Below are 14,589 nucleotides of genomic sequence, written 5' to 3'. Positions count from 1 at the left end.
GACACGCTCTCACATATAATATTATGGCGGCAATTTTGACGTTTGCCTAAAGATGGCCGCCGCGGGGCTCCGAGGCTTGATTGGCATGTGCAAACACGATGGAAATCTGCCAATCATTACACTATTATAACGCCCGCCATAACTTAGAAACTATCCCATTTAAGATGCATAAATTAATTTAATTTGCTGGCTGAAAAACTGAGCACAAAAACGGACATTATTGATTGAGGAGAAAGTCCGAGTTTAATGAGTTTTTGAAACCGTTTGAATTTGGGCATTGCCGTGTGGTTAGAAACAAAGGCTATTGTAGTGTATGTGGCCATCATATAGTTACAAAAGATACGTATCATAAATAATAATGCATTACAGGTTTAATTACAAATCTATGCTAGGTCATCACCATTAGTCATCATAATATTATATTATTAGGTACTCATCTACATATATAATACTTATATCATACCTATTATCATTATGTATCTTTGCCTACGAAGGAAGCAAATGCTAGCTATTTTCCCCCCACAAAACCTAGTTAGGCAGTTAATTTAAAGACTCAGGTTTGAATAATCATTTTACTGAATATGTAGACAATCAGTCTAATGAAGTTTCATTAAAAAAATCTATAAAAAATGAATTTATTTGTTTGGCTAAATTAAAAAAATTAATTGATTAATTTGGAAACTGCCATTAATAACTTTTCTTTGTTTTGGATATGTCGTTTGGAAGTGTCAATGCAGGCTTTATAATATACCAGCAGGTTTTATTAATTAATTGGCAGTTGTTGGGTCCTACTAAACTTAAAGCTAGCATTAATACCATAACTAAGCATCGGATATTTTAATATGTTCAATCAATACCTGTATTCAAGTGATGTATTACAATGATTTACAATATATCGATGCGAATGCTCACGTGAGCAACGTTGAACAACAATCATCGTTCGACTTTCAACAATGCTTGTGATTAGATGATGGTGTATGTTAAAAACATTGACGTTTCAAATTATTTCGAGGAACTGTTTAAAAGTTTAATAATTTAAACTACATATTATATTAAATTGTTGTTTAAAATAGAATATAAAGCATCAAAATACTTAACTTTCACCACTCAATTGAAATTTCAAAAAAATCCTGCGTTGATGGGGGCCTAACTTCCCTTGTTATTTGAGATGTTATTTCGATAGACAAAGTTAGACCCGCCGACATCAAGTAGTATCGGATATGTGTTTCAATTTTTTAAATATATTTTGAATATATCATGAACACAATTTAACATTACATTTAAATTTAAATAAATAGCAAGATACAATAGTAAACAATTAAAACACTACAAATACGCAGTGAATACTGAACACAGTAAAGAGTTTATTGAGTAGTTGAAAATGATCATATGGTAATATTCTATAAAGTAGCGTCCATCTAAATACATTTCACATAAGTGTAGTATATCAATATTTGAGGCAGTTTTACTGACATACCATTATCTGGCATCCTCTATCAATTCATATTTTTTTAGATAATTGGTTATCAGCGACTCTGGAGGAGTCTCATTATCCCGGATAAGTTGTATAAAATCAAGGAAGTCTTGAATGTTGAAGCGATTTATGGGGCTACGTAGTCAAGAGTACTTACTCATTTCTCTTGACAACTTGACTACCCTCTGTACATTTTGAAGAATTTAAAAGCGAAGCATTATTATAGGCCTCCACATATTAATAGAAACTAAAAAGGTAAACACCCGATGAAACCTATTTATAATAATTATTCTTTGAATTAAATAAAATATTTTTCAAATATACAGTTAACACCGGTTACAATGATTATAGTATGTATAAGTATTATCTTAAGTAGAGTAACTGTAAGAATACTATACAATTCATCTATATTTTTATATAAGTAGTGCATTTTGATTTATAATCATTAATATATAATATAATGAATGGGAATTCAAAAGACAACTGCCAAGAAAGGACGTTTTTCTTCAAGAGTTTTCATATAATTTTCTTATTATAACTCATAGTGCGAACCTCGCCAAGCAGCATAGGTAATCGAAGAAGTGGATGAGCAATGAGATATTCTGGTACCTAGTTATATTATAGGTAGGTAACTATTTCGTTATACAGTTAAGCATTATCCGTAAGTAACCGGCGAGGTGGTTCGAAAAATAATCAAACGCGATTGACGGATGAGGCTCTGACCTTACCTGCCTCTACACGAGTGCTTGATTTTCACAGGGTTGGAACATGAACTATCTTTCAGTCCACACGCATAACAATAATTTATATTGTGAAAATTGAAAGAATACAATATTGGGCCGGTGTTAAGTTAATAAAATCGACTTCAAAGTTGAATGCACGTCTGTAAAATCGACAAATCTGCTTTCAACCTATAAATGAGGTATTGTTATCAAATAATCCATTATCAATATTTAAAAAAAAACTTGATAATTCAAAACATTTGTATTATATACATTGCAATAAAAATAATAACAATATATCCATGGAATATATTAAAAATGCTTATCATTTTTCATACAGAGCGGTTACATCTTTAATCCTTTTAACAGATACCTTGGCCAACTAGGACAATATTATGGTGATGTGATAAATTAATGTTCCTTATCAGGACTCAAAATAGATCGGAGCGCACAGGAGCGCCGTTTCGGTTCATAAAATCCCCACAATTATCTCTGCGTCTTGTGGAAAAATTAATTTGACCATCTGAGCTCGATAGGCCATATAACAAAAAATATAACACACTTTTTTTCTAAAATGCACGTATAATTAGATAGCTAGGTATGTAAATATTTTCGTAAAACTATTGAGCGCTCCAGTTCGTAAAGTTTTCCATTTCGAGCGCTGTTCCTTATACTCCTAGTTGTTTAATCCTCAGCACCGTAACTGACTCTTTAGTATTAATAAAATTGAATCAATCATGGCTAAATATATTTGTATAATACATATAGAAATTGGATGCATAAAATGTTCCATCATCGTTAGATTTTAAAAAAAACCATAGATAATGCAACGAAAAAGTTGTATTTTAAAATTATACAGAACTTTCCAGAAAAACAAATGATGTTAATTACGTTGAATTTGAATTTGATTGACATACCTACATATAATATCATTTCCCGTATGAATCATGTACATTGTTCGTGTATTATACGGAAGAAATTACAATTATAACATTAATATAAATTCACCATGGATTCAGATGATATTATTAAGGCTGTTACAGATGATAATAATTATTTAGTTTATGCTTTGAAAGCGTTTAAACATGGCATACAGGTGGTTGCATGAATACAATAACGTAAATTTTGACGTTTTGTTGTAGGTACTCTACGTCAGGGCTCGAAATGGACCGGAGTGCACCGGAGCGCCGTCCCAGTTCATGAAAACTGCAAAATTATCGCTACCTCACATGGAAAAAATAATTTGATCGTCTGAGGTAGATAGGTTATATAACAAAAAAAAAAAATACAGACTTATTTTTATAAAATATACATAAAAATAGATAATTATGTTTATATTTTCGGAAAATTATCGTGCGCTTCGGTTCGTAAAATTTTATATTTCGAGCGCTGCTCGAAAAAAAATGTATAGTGCAACATGACTTGTAGCTAATTTAATATTAGGTTCATACCTACCCTTTATTTAGTTGAAATGATTATTTTATTCCTTCATGTATGCATTGAAAAAATATTGTATATTCTGCTCGGTAAAATACAACCGAAAAGCGTAGGCGTTGTATCGTCTAGGATGGAAAAAAACATCGTTCTTTATCAATATTTTCCCATGACCTAAATCATGAGCGAATGGATAACAATTTTTATGATAGTGTGCTGAGATTCCTTCAATAATGTAGAATTTATTAACCATTATGACCCATCTAAAAACAAATCTAACGAAATTTAATTCAAATACAATAATTAATCATTCTTTATTTGCACTACGACGGCCCTGTCTTATTGTCTTATCTATAATATTGTTGCTGTGAATATTGAACATCTTGATCTCGGATTACTACTAACAAGAAGTAGATTCATCCACGTAACAATATTGTTCGGCATCTTATATCAATAATAACAATATTTTAAAGAAGTATACAAATCAAAAATAGTGCTGACGACCCATGAATGGCTAACGACGTATTTTGTGAAGTGGCCAGTAAGAAAATAATGTGTGTTATTTGTTTACTAGTATGTCAAATACATAGATAGATTTTTTTTATTTTGTTGGTAGTACTGATTTTATCTACACAGATTTTGTTATCTTGTGGTTAATAAAATAAGTAAGTTCAAATAAAAAATCAATCTTCGATATTTCCCTACCACATCTGTTTTAGACAAGCAAAAGGCTTAAGCTAGGCGAATATTGGCGTACTTTGATGTGTGTTAACACACCGACACTATGTCGATAGACGGCAAATATTTGAATGGTAAAAAAGGGCACTGGTTGGAAGCTCTGGGTTAACCCCGACTAAGGAAATCAAAGTGATTGTGTCATTATAGTTTAACTTCTCACTTTCAATATCTTTCGATTAAGTTTAGTCAATCCTCGATGAGGAGCTACTACAAGACTACTTTAATATGATCCACCTAATGAGGTATTATATCGTTGAACTCATGGATACGTCACAAACGAAAATCTTAGAAAGTCCACGTTTAGTTTGGGCTCACCTCTTAGCGATAAAAACATAATTGCATGAAAACCGCTCCATACTAATCAGCCGACACCTCAATGACTGCATATCGCCTAACGCCAATACACCGACTAATGAACGGCTCCGATTGTCTTACGGAATGTCAGAAATTATATATAATATATTAAATCTATGTGGATTTAGCAGAAAGCTAATCTTATATTATGCTAAAATGGATCCACCCGTATGTGCCACGTATGTGATGAGTGGTAGAGTGGCGGTTTCCGTGACGTTTCGTTAGGAAGTATTGTATTGATTACAGAAAAAGAAATTGTTGTATTTGAGGCAGGGAATTGTATAGTGAATATTTATTTACTCATACCCGTTTGGGTTAAGCTGATAGGATGTGTATTCATTCCTATTTGGTATTGCCACATATATATTTGTCTTTGACTTTTCAAATGTGCATCATCATGATGAGCTTTCGTTTGGACTGTTTGGAGTGCACTCCAGTGGGCAGTTACGGCGCTGGAGCAATTGCCAAATAAATTCCCGCCAAACCATACGCGATATAACGACGTGTACAATGTGAAAATTTTCAATTTAAAACACGCCATGTTAAGTCTGACGTGCGTACGCACGCAGGCAGACACTGGCCGTGTTTTCAAATTATCATTATTCCATTAACGAAGCCGCCATCTTTGTGTGCTAGCTGTCACACGGCATCATTCCAGTATGATTCAATTTCAAATTCAATTTTGGAACGAACAATCATGTCCGATTTTTTTCTAGTTCTTTATTCAAACGCCCATCCAGTGGCAGACATAAGGGGGTAACATCGCAAAAGTGTTGAAGAAAATTTATCCACGCAACTAAAATAAAATATTATTGTAATCCCATATATATATATATATATATTATATTCATGAGTTCAAATCATTTAAATAATTGAAAAAAAATGTAAGTATAGTTGTGGTATTTTGTTGAATATAACAATTAGATGAGCCCTGTTAAATTTTAGACAGTAAGTGCAAATAACCCCCATATGCCTAAATATTTTTTTACCGTTAATAGTGTTCAGATGCCAACACACAGCATGACGTATGTATACATATATACCTAAATATTACATTCATAAAACCAGAAAGTGTAAAGACGCAAAACGAGATAGGATGAAGTATTTTGCAATCAATTTTTAAAACACATTCGATCGATATGTAGGAATTGATTTTAGAAGATATTGAATTTGTCGCAGAATAAATTGAAATGTTGTGTCATAGTCAAACATGGGGATGAGAAATTTTCTTACTTAAAACAAGAAAAATCTCTAGATTCTCCAAATGTAAAATTATAAGGAATGTAAGGATAAAAATCGTATATTTAAAGAAATTTTAAAACTCAAATTTGCCAGAAATTATAACAAAAACAGTTAATATTTCATTATACTCGTTGTATGTAAAAAAACATTGTTCTCGCAACCAAATATCAATTGAATTTAAGTACGCACATTCATAACCCTCCGCCACTGAAAAATCAACCATAGAGTTATTTGATTTTCAATACCGTCCATAATATTATTATATTTTAATGCATAATATACATTATTATATTTTCCCGATACGTCCAATATGAAACATGCTTGTGGTGTATTCATAATTAAATTATGCTTTTAGACAGTCTCAAAATTACTAGTAAATTGTGATGTTGCTATGACTCGTCGAACGTTACAAATACCTTCATAATATTGAATTTTTATAGTTATCAAAAATTACGAGTAGCCCAGCGCGGCATGGAAATGAGCATGTTGAGCATAACGCCGAAAGACCATACAAACCAATGGATAAGTAGGCAGATAAGAATCGCAGAGGTCGCTAAGTAGATGAAATGGGAATGCGCTTGACATGTCGATTGGCGAGCAAACAATTTACTGTTGAACAAATCCAACCCAAAACCCGCTGGCTAGACGAGGTCTGTACGTGGCAGCGAATAACTAGGTATCGACAAGAATGAAAGGAGCTGGGAACGACCTTCATCCAACAGTGGACCAACCCTGGATATTGATGGTGATGATGATAGTTATCAATAAACGCCATTTCAATTATCATCATGACAATCATAATCGATGCTGCAGTCTAGGCGACCCACTATAAACGTTTCCTATCTCCTCTGTCTGACGCCTTACACTTCCTTAGTTGAAGTATAGATCGCATCCCGAGAATTCTGGAGAAATAATGTGAAAGTTGATTCTCGTTTCTCGAAATTTTTTTTTCAGAAATTGTCAATGAAAATCTTGAGAACACTATAAATTATTACCAGTAATAAAATTATAAAAATATATTCGGAAGCAACGATGTCTCCATAGCATTTTTCTTGCCAAATATATCATATTTTGATACCACAAACAGCTTTAAAAAATATGACGCACACTATACTATCACAATGGTCACACTGCACGCTTCGCGCCTCGCTATGTGATTATAAGTCACCGAGTCTCCCGGTGAACAAACGTATTGGTTATTTTTATTGTGTCACCTAGTGATTTTGCAAGATGGCAAATATTTCTTCAGTATGACAAACGTCAAACACCGTATATTTTGAGGTTATGAATAAAGACGCATGATATGAATTGACATTATCCACCCAACAATTTTGGATTTGAGACTTTCGAAATTTTAAACTTAAATTCTCTTTGAGAAGTAGCTTACCGGTTAGTTTTGAGAGTGTCATCGTTGTTGACTTGAGCGCTACCAAATGTCAAATGAATTTGTACCTAAGCACGTAGCGTGCAATGTGGCTGTAGTATTTTTAGTAGACAAGCATAGCACATAGCTCAACACAAGCGAATCACCTACCTATGTGACCGAAGCCTTACAAATTATATTCGCAATTGCAATGAAATAATGAAAAAAAGCTTGTTGTAAATTGATTTTTTTTCGCTTATAGATTGATTAAGAATGCCTCGATAGATATTTATTATGATTTTTAAGTAATTTTTATTCATTCTATCCGTCGGTGGTAATTAATGTGGTATTTTATAAATATTTGGCGGTGAAAATAGGTATTGACTTAGTTTAAGCGATGTCATAAATAATATGAAAACACCGGTGAGACATGTAGGACTGGTGTTTTTCAAATTATGAGTGTTCAATAAAGAATGTTACATTCTTAAATCTCTTGTGAATTATTTGTTGAATAAAAAAAATAGTTTAATAATATATGAACATTTATAATTATTTTGTGTATGTACTTATACCATTAATATCTAAAAAAATAGTGTAAGTGTCACATAAGAAAAAGATTCATATTATGTGCAGAATACTACAGAGTACAAGCACAGAAAAATGGTTCAGTTATAGTTACCTGTGTATCTAAATAAGGATACCTTATATCATGTATAGTAGCAGATGATGGTAATAAAATTAGATGGCAATAATGTCGAAGTCCTATGATTATTTATTGCTGTTATATCTGGCAATCGAAGTTTTATGGTAAACGCCGTCAAGAAGTATCAAGTTTTGCACTTAAAAGTACCACAGCCTTAATACATCCATTGATTAGCCCAACAGCCGTTCATCCTAACAATACCATGGACTATTATTGCCGGTTTTATTGATTTTAAATCACGGAAATCATTTTAACAATCCCCGTTCCCGAGCTAAGCAGCCGGCCATTAAATCAAACTTCGACATTATTGAATCGCAGCATTGGAAAAAGTGAATATTGATCATTATAAAGCAATAATATGATTTTTTTTGTACGCCTCTAAGTGCTTTGTCGATTATTTTCAGTTTGGGCGTGGTAAGTATAGGCTGCCATCTTCGGATCGTTTTTGACATGTCGATATTTGAATATGGAATACTCATTTTAGTTTGAGACTGGTCTGACGGAATTTAGGCTTTAGTGTTGCTAGGATTAAGAAAACATTAATCATTAAGCCATAGATAAGCCTAAAGAAAACAAAACATCATAGATCAACATATAAATACCAGTTAAAAATGTTATAATAAAACAATAATAATATTTTTTACCTAATGTTTTACTTTATTTAAAAACTATTAATAGACAAAGATAGTAATAAAAAATACTATAGGATATAATTAATGATTTGAAAAAATATTATTATCATTTTACGGTGATAACTACCTACTCATGTAATATATTATTTTTGCATAAAAACAATTTCATTTCATTGTTTTCTTATATTGACGTTGAATATTGTGATTTTAAATGAATACATTATAATCAGGAGGCAATCCGGGGTGAGTTTTGGATTCTTCTAACAACTGACCAGCGCATTACTATTTTTGCTAATAAATTGTCTTTCATATAGTGCTTATGTCCTAGCCAGCAGTCTCCCAATATAATAGGCTATCTATGTTAAAGTCGGTTATCTCCTATTATTAAAAAATTCTTTAATTTATACACCAGCTTATTTTTGATAATTCATTCAAATATAGCAGTACCAATAAATCAATATTAATAATGTTAGATCTAATAACACTTTCGGCCCCGAATACTAATAATTTAATTTATACGTGTGGTTGCGGAAGACATACATGCATGTCATACGCGACAAGATGTTATGAAAAACTGGTTCATCGAGCAGACCGCATGCCCATATTTACGTAATGTTTTAAACTTTCATGTTTGACAAATGCCTTCAATATTAAATTTTTTCGACGTCCACCCATTGCGCATGTACAGAGATGGACGCAGGGTATAAAAAGCTTCAACCGAAAACAAACCTCATGTACAATGTATCTACAACCCCAATAATTATTTCGTATATTTTTTTCCCTTTTAGACACCACGACGAAGGGCTATGAGTTCTTCATCAAAACGTACATATTGTTGTACCTACGTACAGTTGTGATATTTATCTATTTTGTAAAATACTAGGTACCATAAGTCAGGTAACTAACTTCATTCGTTTTGTATAATAAAATTTGTATAAGTACTAAAGAATCGATCAAGACATACAGATAATATAAATCAAGTTACAAAGAAACATAGAAGACTCAATATTATATAAAACTTTACGGTGTTTAGTAATTATTTTAATTTTGTAAGACACGGATTTAATTTTCTTTGAAGACTTTGGCATGAAGACAAGAATTCCCATATTTATCGAAAATAAATAAATAAACAAATAGGTATTCCATTGAAATATTAAATTATAATATGTTATTGGAAAATATAAATGACATATATAATAATTCATTTGTTGATTAAATAATTTTAAACGGATTCATATGAACTAATTGTATTTGTAAATACTCGATTCATGACAGTTTTCAGTATGATTGAACTGGTTAGCCATTACAGGTAAATATGTATGCATAGTTTATGCTTTGGCAGTATTCAGATACCTGGTGATGTAAAATAAATGACCCATATTTTGATGTAATCGTGCTCTACGCATGCTATGTTGATTTGTGATTTTTTTCTGATTGTTCATCTAAATATTATAAATAATGATCGTTCACCGTATTATAATATTGGTCAATAATAGTGCGAAGCGTAAAACGCCCGTCCCAGGAAAATAAATCTCAAAGCAGGTAGAATAATTTGCAGCTAATTATTTATTAATTTTTCTTTTCTTAATTGAAGATGTTGAACTTCTTCCAGATGGAACTTCCTATGGTTTTCAAATCAAAATCGCCGAATTGACGTAAGTGTCACTTTTTAGGCAAAATTAATTCAGCTTACCCATTGGTCTCTTTTTATCACTATCGCGCGTTTAGGTTCCTTCAATATATTTTCTTTTTGCCACTTTTTCAGGTTCACTTTATATATTATGTTGGCTCTGGCTCCGACTATTCACATATAAAAAGGTTTGCCATTTATTTTTGGGTAGAATAACTGTTGACACAATTTATAATCAACGTAATCCATTTCGGGCCTGTGTGGAGTTGATAGCTCCGATTAAAATCATTATATCCATTATTATTATAATTGATCGAGTGCAGTTTGGAGCGAAATTTGCATTTCGAATTATAAACAAAACGGCGTGAAATCGCTCCAATCACTTTTGAGCGATTTAACGGTAACAAACAACGACAATGATGATGTTGGATCATTTATTTTTTCGTAAGTTGGTAGGCGTTATTCATTTTGAATTTTGACAGATTTTTGACAGCTTTCCCGCTCGCTATGCATAGAGAATTTAATTTATTAGTATTAAAAGGTGACATTGCAATACCCTACATATAATATGGATGCCTCTTTAGTAATAGAGATTTCAATTTACACCCGATACGCTGAATGGTTAGCTGTTAAGTAAATTATTTTCTAATGCATGGATCTGTGAACGCTAAACAGGGATAAAATGTCATGGACACTCAACACTCCTAGCATGAAGAGTGACAAATGTTGATGTCATCAAACGAACAGAAAAAGACCGAAGAAGTTCAACGTATCTTCAAAACTAGAGACCATTATTTTTATAAATTTAATGGTGAATTCCATGGGATATTTTATTATTTTTGCCATTACAACGTGATGTACAAGTATTTAAATCAGCACGTGAATTATTGATAATGCTATGGAAATACCTAGACATTACATATAAAGAAAGAAATGAAAAGATGCTAATATCGCGTTCTCACGTAGCGATTTTATCGTTCAACAGTGTGTTGAATGAAAGCTGAACATCAATAATTATTGATAAATTTAGTGGAAACCACATTATTTTAACAACGTTGATAGACTTGCAAGTTGAAAGGAATGAAGTTGAAATCCTTTCTACTTTTAGTCGTTCAATATTTGATTCGACTGGTTGCCAAGGCAATTAGACATGGTGATAACTACTCGCATTGGCATGTCAAACTTGACGCCATCTTGATTACGATTATGGTTTCAAACAATGACATTATTAATGGACAACGCACTCAATACAGTAGCTAGCAAGTAAATCGCGCATAGCGACTTTCGCACATGCATAGGTAGACGTCACGCAATTTCCATTATGCGATATCACGCATCGGGAATTTATAGCAATATCACCTTTATTGTAATGGCGTTAGACCAGTGTTTCTAGTGTCAATGTTCATTTGAGCGAACGCTTTCGAACTGAACCATTCGGCAGACCCGACAAAAAGCATTGGGAATTTACAGCAATATCATCTTTATTGTAATGGCGTTAGAACAGATTATGCCATTCGGCAGACCCGACATAAAAGTGAGTGTCATTTTTTTCCAGATGCTTCGTCCATATTAATGTCATTGGTTTCAAATTAAATCGATACGTTACAATTGAACGACAAGTAATGACAACGCGAGAATGCGGCGTAAGTACATTATTACGGGTTGTATGACGATGCCAACGCAGCTCAATCAATCAATCAATATTGGGATACTGCGTAGGTTAGGTTATGTATACTATATGAATTAAAATGAACCAGTAAAGATAGTTGTGTTGAGCATTCTAATAAGGTGTTCTATAAAAATAGTATATTGGTTAGATGCATCTGTTTATGACTGTCGTATTTATAATAATTAGAGAGTAGATAGATACCTTAAAATCTTAGATATAGACATGTGAAGAGAAATGTCGTAGGAAGCCTGTCTCACTCCCAATTATCGATGGCTATGACAATACGGTATTTATATGTACATACACCAAATCGAAATTATAATCGCTTGGTCAGGTCGTGTAATAATATATTACTATTTAATCGAATTGAGGCAGAAATATGCAAATTTGTTCATCTGGTTGCTCTATCATTAAGTCGTCACTAGCTGTATTATTTTTTTAGAATGTAGACTGTAATCTTTTTTATTGCCTACCTACTTACGTTTAGCTTTCTAAACTAAACCATTTCAATCAGATCTGGTTAGATACTTCAATAAGCAATAAATTTTAATTTTATTTTTATTGCTACGAAACTAATATAATGTAATCCAAATGTTTATAGAAACTGGCGTAGGTATGTACAAGTATTAAATCTAAGAATATCCGTAACTGATGACGTTTCTTATAATACCATCACAAAAATTAACTGCACAATAAAAATATTGTTATCAAGGAGGTTTATTATAAAATTAAGTAACGTCGCAGGTGAATCTTTTGCGACAGTCAAACGTTTTTTATTTTTAATTCAATTTTTAATAAATAATTCAGAGCCAAGAAATCTAAATATAATGAAAACCAAATAAGAAATAAACAATTTTGAATAAAACTTCAGAAGCATTCAAATATGAACACATGTACAAGTACTCGCGAATAATTATTAATTAAATTAATACTGAATACACACAATATTTAAGAATGCATTTTGATTGGCGGAATTTAAAGTAGCTCAGATAAAATGTAGATATTAGAAGTAATTCGGGTGAATCATTGACGGATCGATAGTTTAAGCTTTAAAGGCTACATAGAGAACGCAATCAAAAAACTTCGTTTTGTGAAGATTTTTCAATAAGTATTATGCATTTTCTTTAATAAACAACAATCTTAAATCTTGCTTGTATTCAGCATTGAATAAACTACGATAAAGACGTTATAATATAAAAAACAAAGACCAGCTATGTGAAAAAATAACCAATACAACCGATAATTGCTGTCAACCACAGGAAAATTGTATAGCAGTGGCTTGCTGTTCATAGATGCTGTGGATGCAGCGCATCCCTAAATTATTTCAAAATAATTCAAATATTTATTATATCCTTAAAACCAAAATTTATAAATAAAATCATTGTAGGTATATAAAGTCACGAAATCAGGTACTTAATATTATTAATATATCGTATTATAGAAATAAATATTTAGTAATTATATACCTGCTTACTTAATACCCGTATGTTGTTGCAAATGCTGCATTGCTATTATATTATATATATTTTAAATATATTTTTTCCAAATAAATTCCGCATTAGTTATATAATATATTATGTAGCAAGTTCAAGTAATATATTTTAAACGACTAATTTTGGAGAGCATCTCTCCATATCAAAAGTCACCGCACACTACTGTTGTATAGACCTAACACATTTTGTCTGGTGAGAAGTAAAAATTATTGCATACAACTCATTAAGCAGATTAAGACAGAAAATCGTAGGTAAATCATTCTTGTCTACACAATCTCAGGTATTAATTAAAAATATTGAAGAAGTGATGTGACTAGCTTTTGAAAAATCATACTGTGGTGATCTTAGTGTAACTCGAAGAAATATCTGAAGTTAATGATGCAATAATAAAAAAAACTCACCTTCTGAGTACGCCCCCAAGAAGCGACGCATTCAAACATTCTGGAGGTGACAGTCTTCTTTGCACCTCACCGACTGTGACTTTGTACTTGCTGGTGCTGGAAAGCAGACTCAGCCGCCCAGGGACTGAACAGAAGACGTCGCTTGGTGCACCCGATCCTCCGCCAGCTAGGACTCCCATGTCTTTACCTTTCATATCTGAAAAAAAAACGATAAGAATATTTTAATGTTTTTAATGTCCATTATCTGTCAGTTTTGTTTGTACATTGATTATTAACAGGTGGATTTACTGGCGCAAAAAGTGTGTAAATTAAGCTGTTGCGATAATAGCTGTGGACACGTGATAGTAATGATTGTCTCGCCAATCTCATTAGTCATTATATGGTGCTATTTTGATAGGTTGTGAAAATTGGTAAACGTTAAAATTCGCTGCGCGGTGTAGTTCGTATTTTTTTGGCAGGTTCGCCAGTGACGCCACTATCACTCTACTATGCATGTCATGGTAGTTCCAACTATCGCGTGAAAATTCAGAAGCTTCTGATTTTTTTGATCCATGCATGCAATCTTGCACGATAACACGTTAGCAGTAAATCCATACGTTCATCACGATATCAATACAAGTAACTATTTTTTTTCTTTCAGTATACTTCCTTAAGTACGCGTCGTGTGTCTATTATTAATAATTCTTGTTTGCTTTCTTATCCATTCATATCAATATCTAACGAGCATAACGAAT

At 32.3% G+C, this 14,589-nt stretch overlaps 1 protein-coding gene across 1 annotated transcript in view; it reads right to left on the bottom strand.

Annotated features, from left to right (window-relative positions):
* Positions 1 to 14,589, bottom strand: part of TfAP-2 (transcription factor AP-2) — a 126,618-nt gene that overhangs the window by 15,714 nt on the left and 96,315 nt on the right. Inside the window, exon 6 of the mRNA XM_085940088.1 lies at positions 13,856 to 14,051. Within this exon, the coding sequence (XP_085796214.1) occupies positions 13,856 to 14,051 (196 nt within the window). The remainder of the gene's footprint in view (positions 1 to 13,855; positions 14,052 to 14,589) is intronic.

Source organism: Rhyacophila brunnea, unplaced genomic scaffold (assembly GCF_057557595.1).
Source record: "Rhyacophila brunnea isolate RB1 unplaced genomic scaffold, BYU_Rbru_1.0 scaffold_12, whole genome shotgun sequence".
NCBI lineage: Eukaryota > Metazoa > Arthropoda > Insecta > Trichoptera > Rhyacophilidae > Rhyacophila > Rhyacophila brunnea.
The sequence above is the reverse complement of the archived record's forward strand: the minus strand, read 5'-3'. Positions and strand labels throughout refer to the sequence as shown.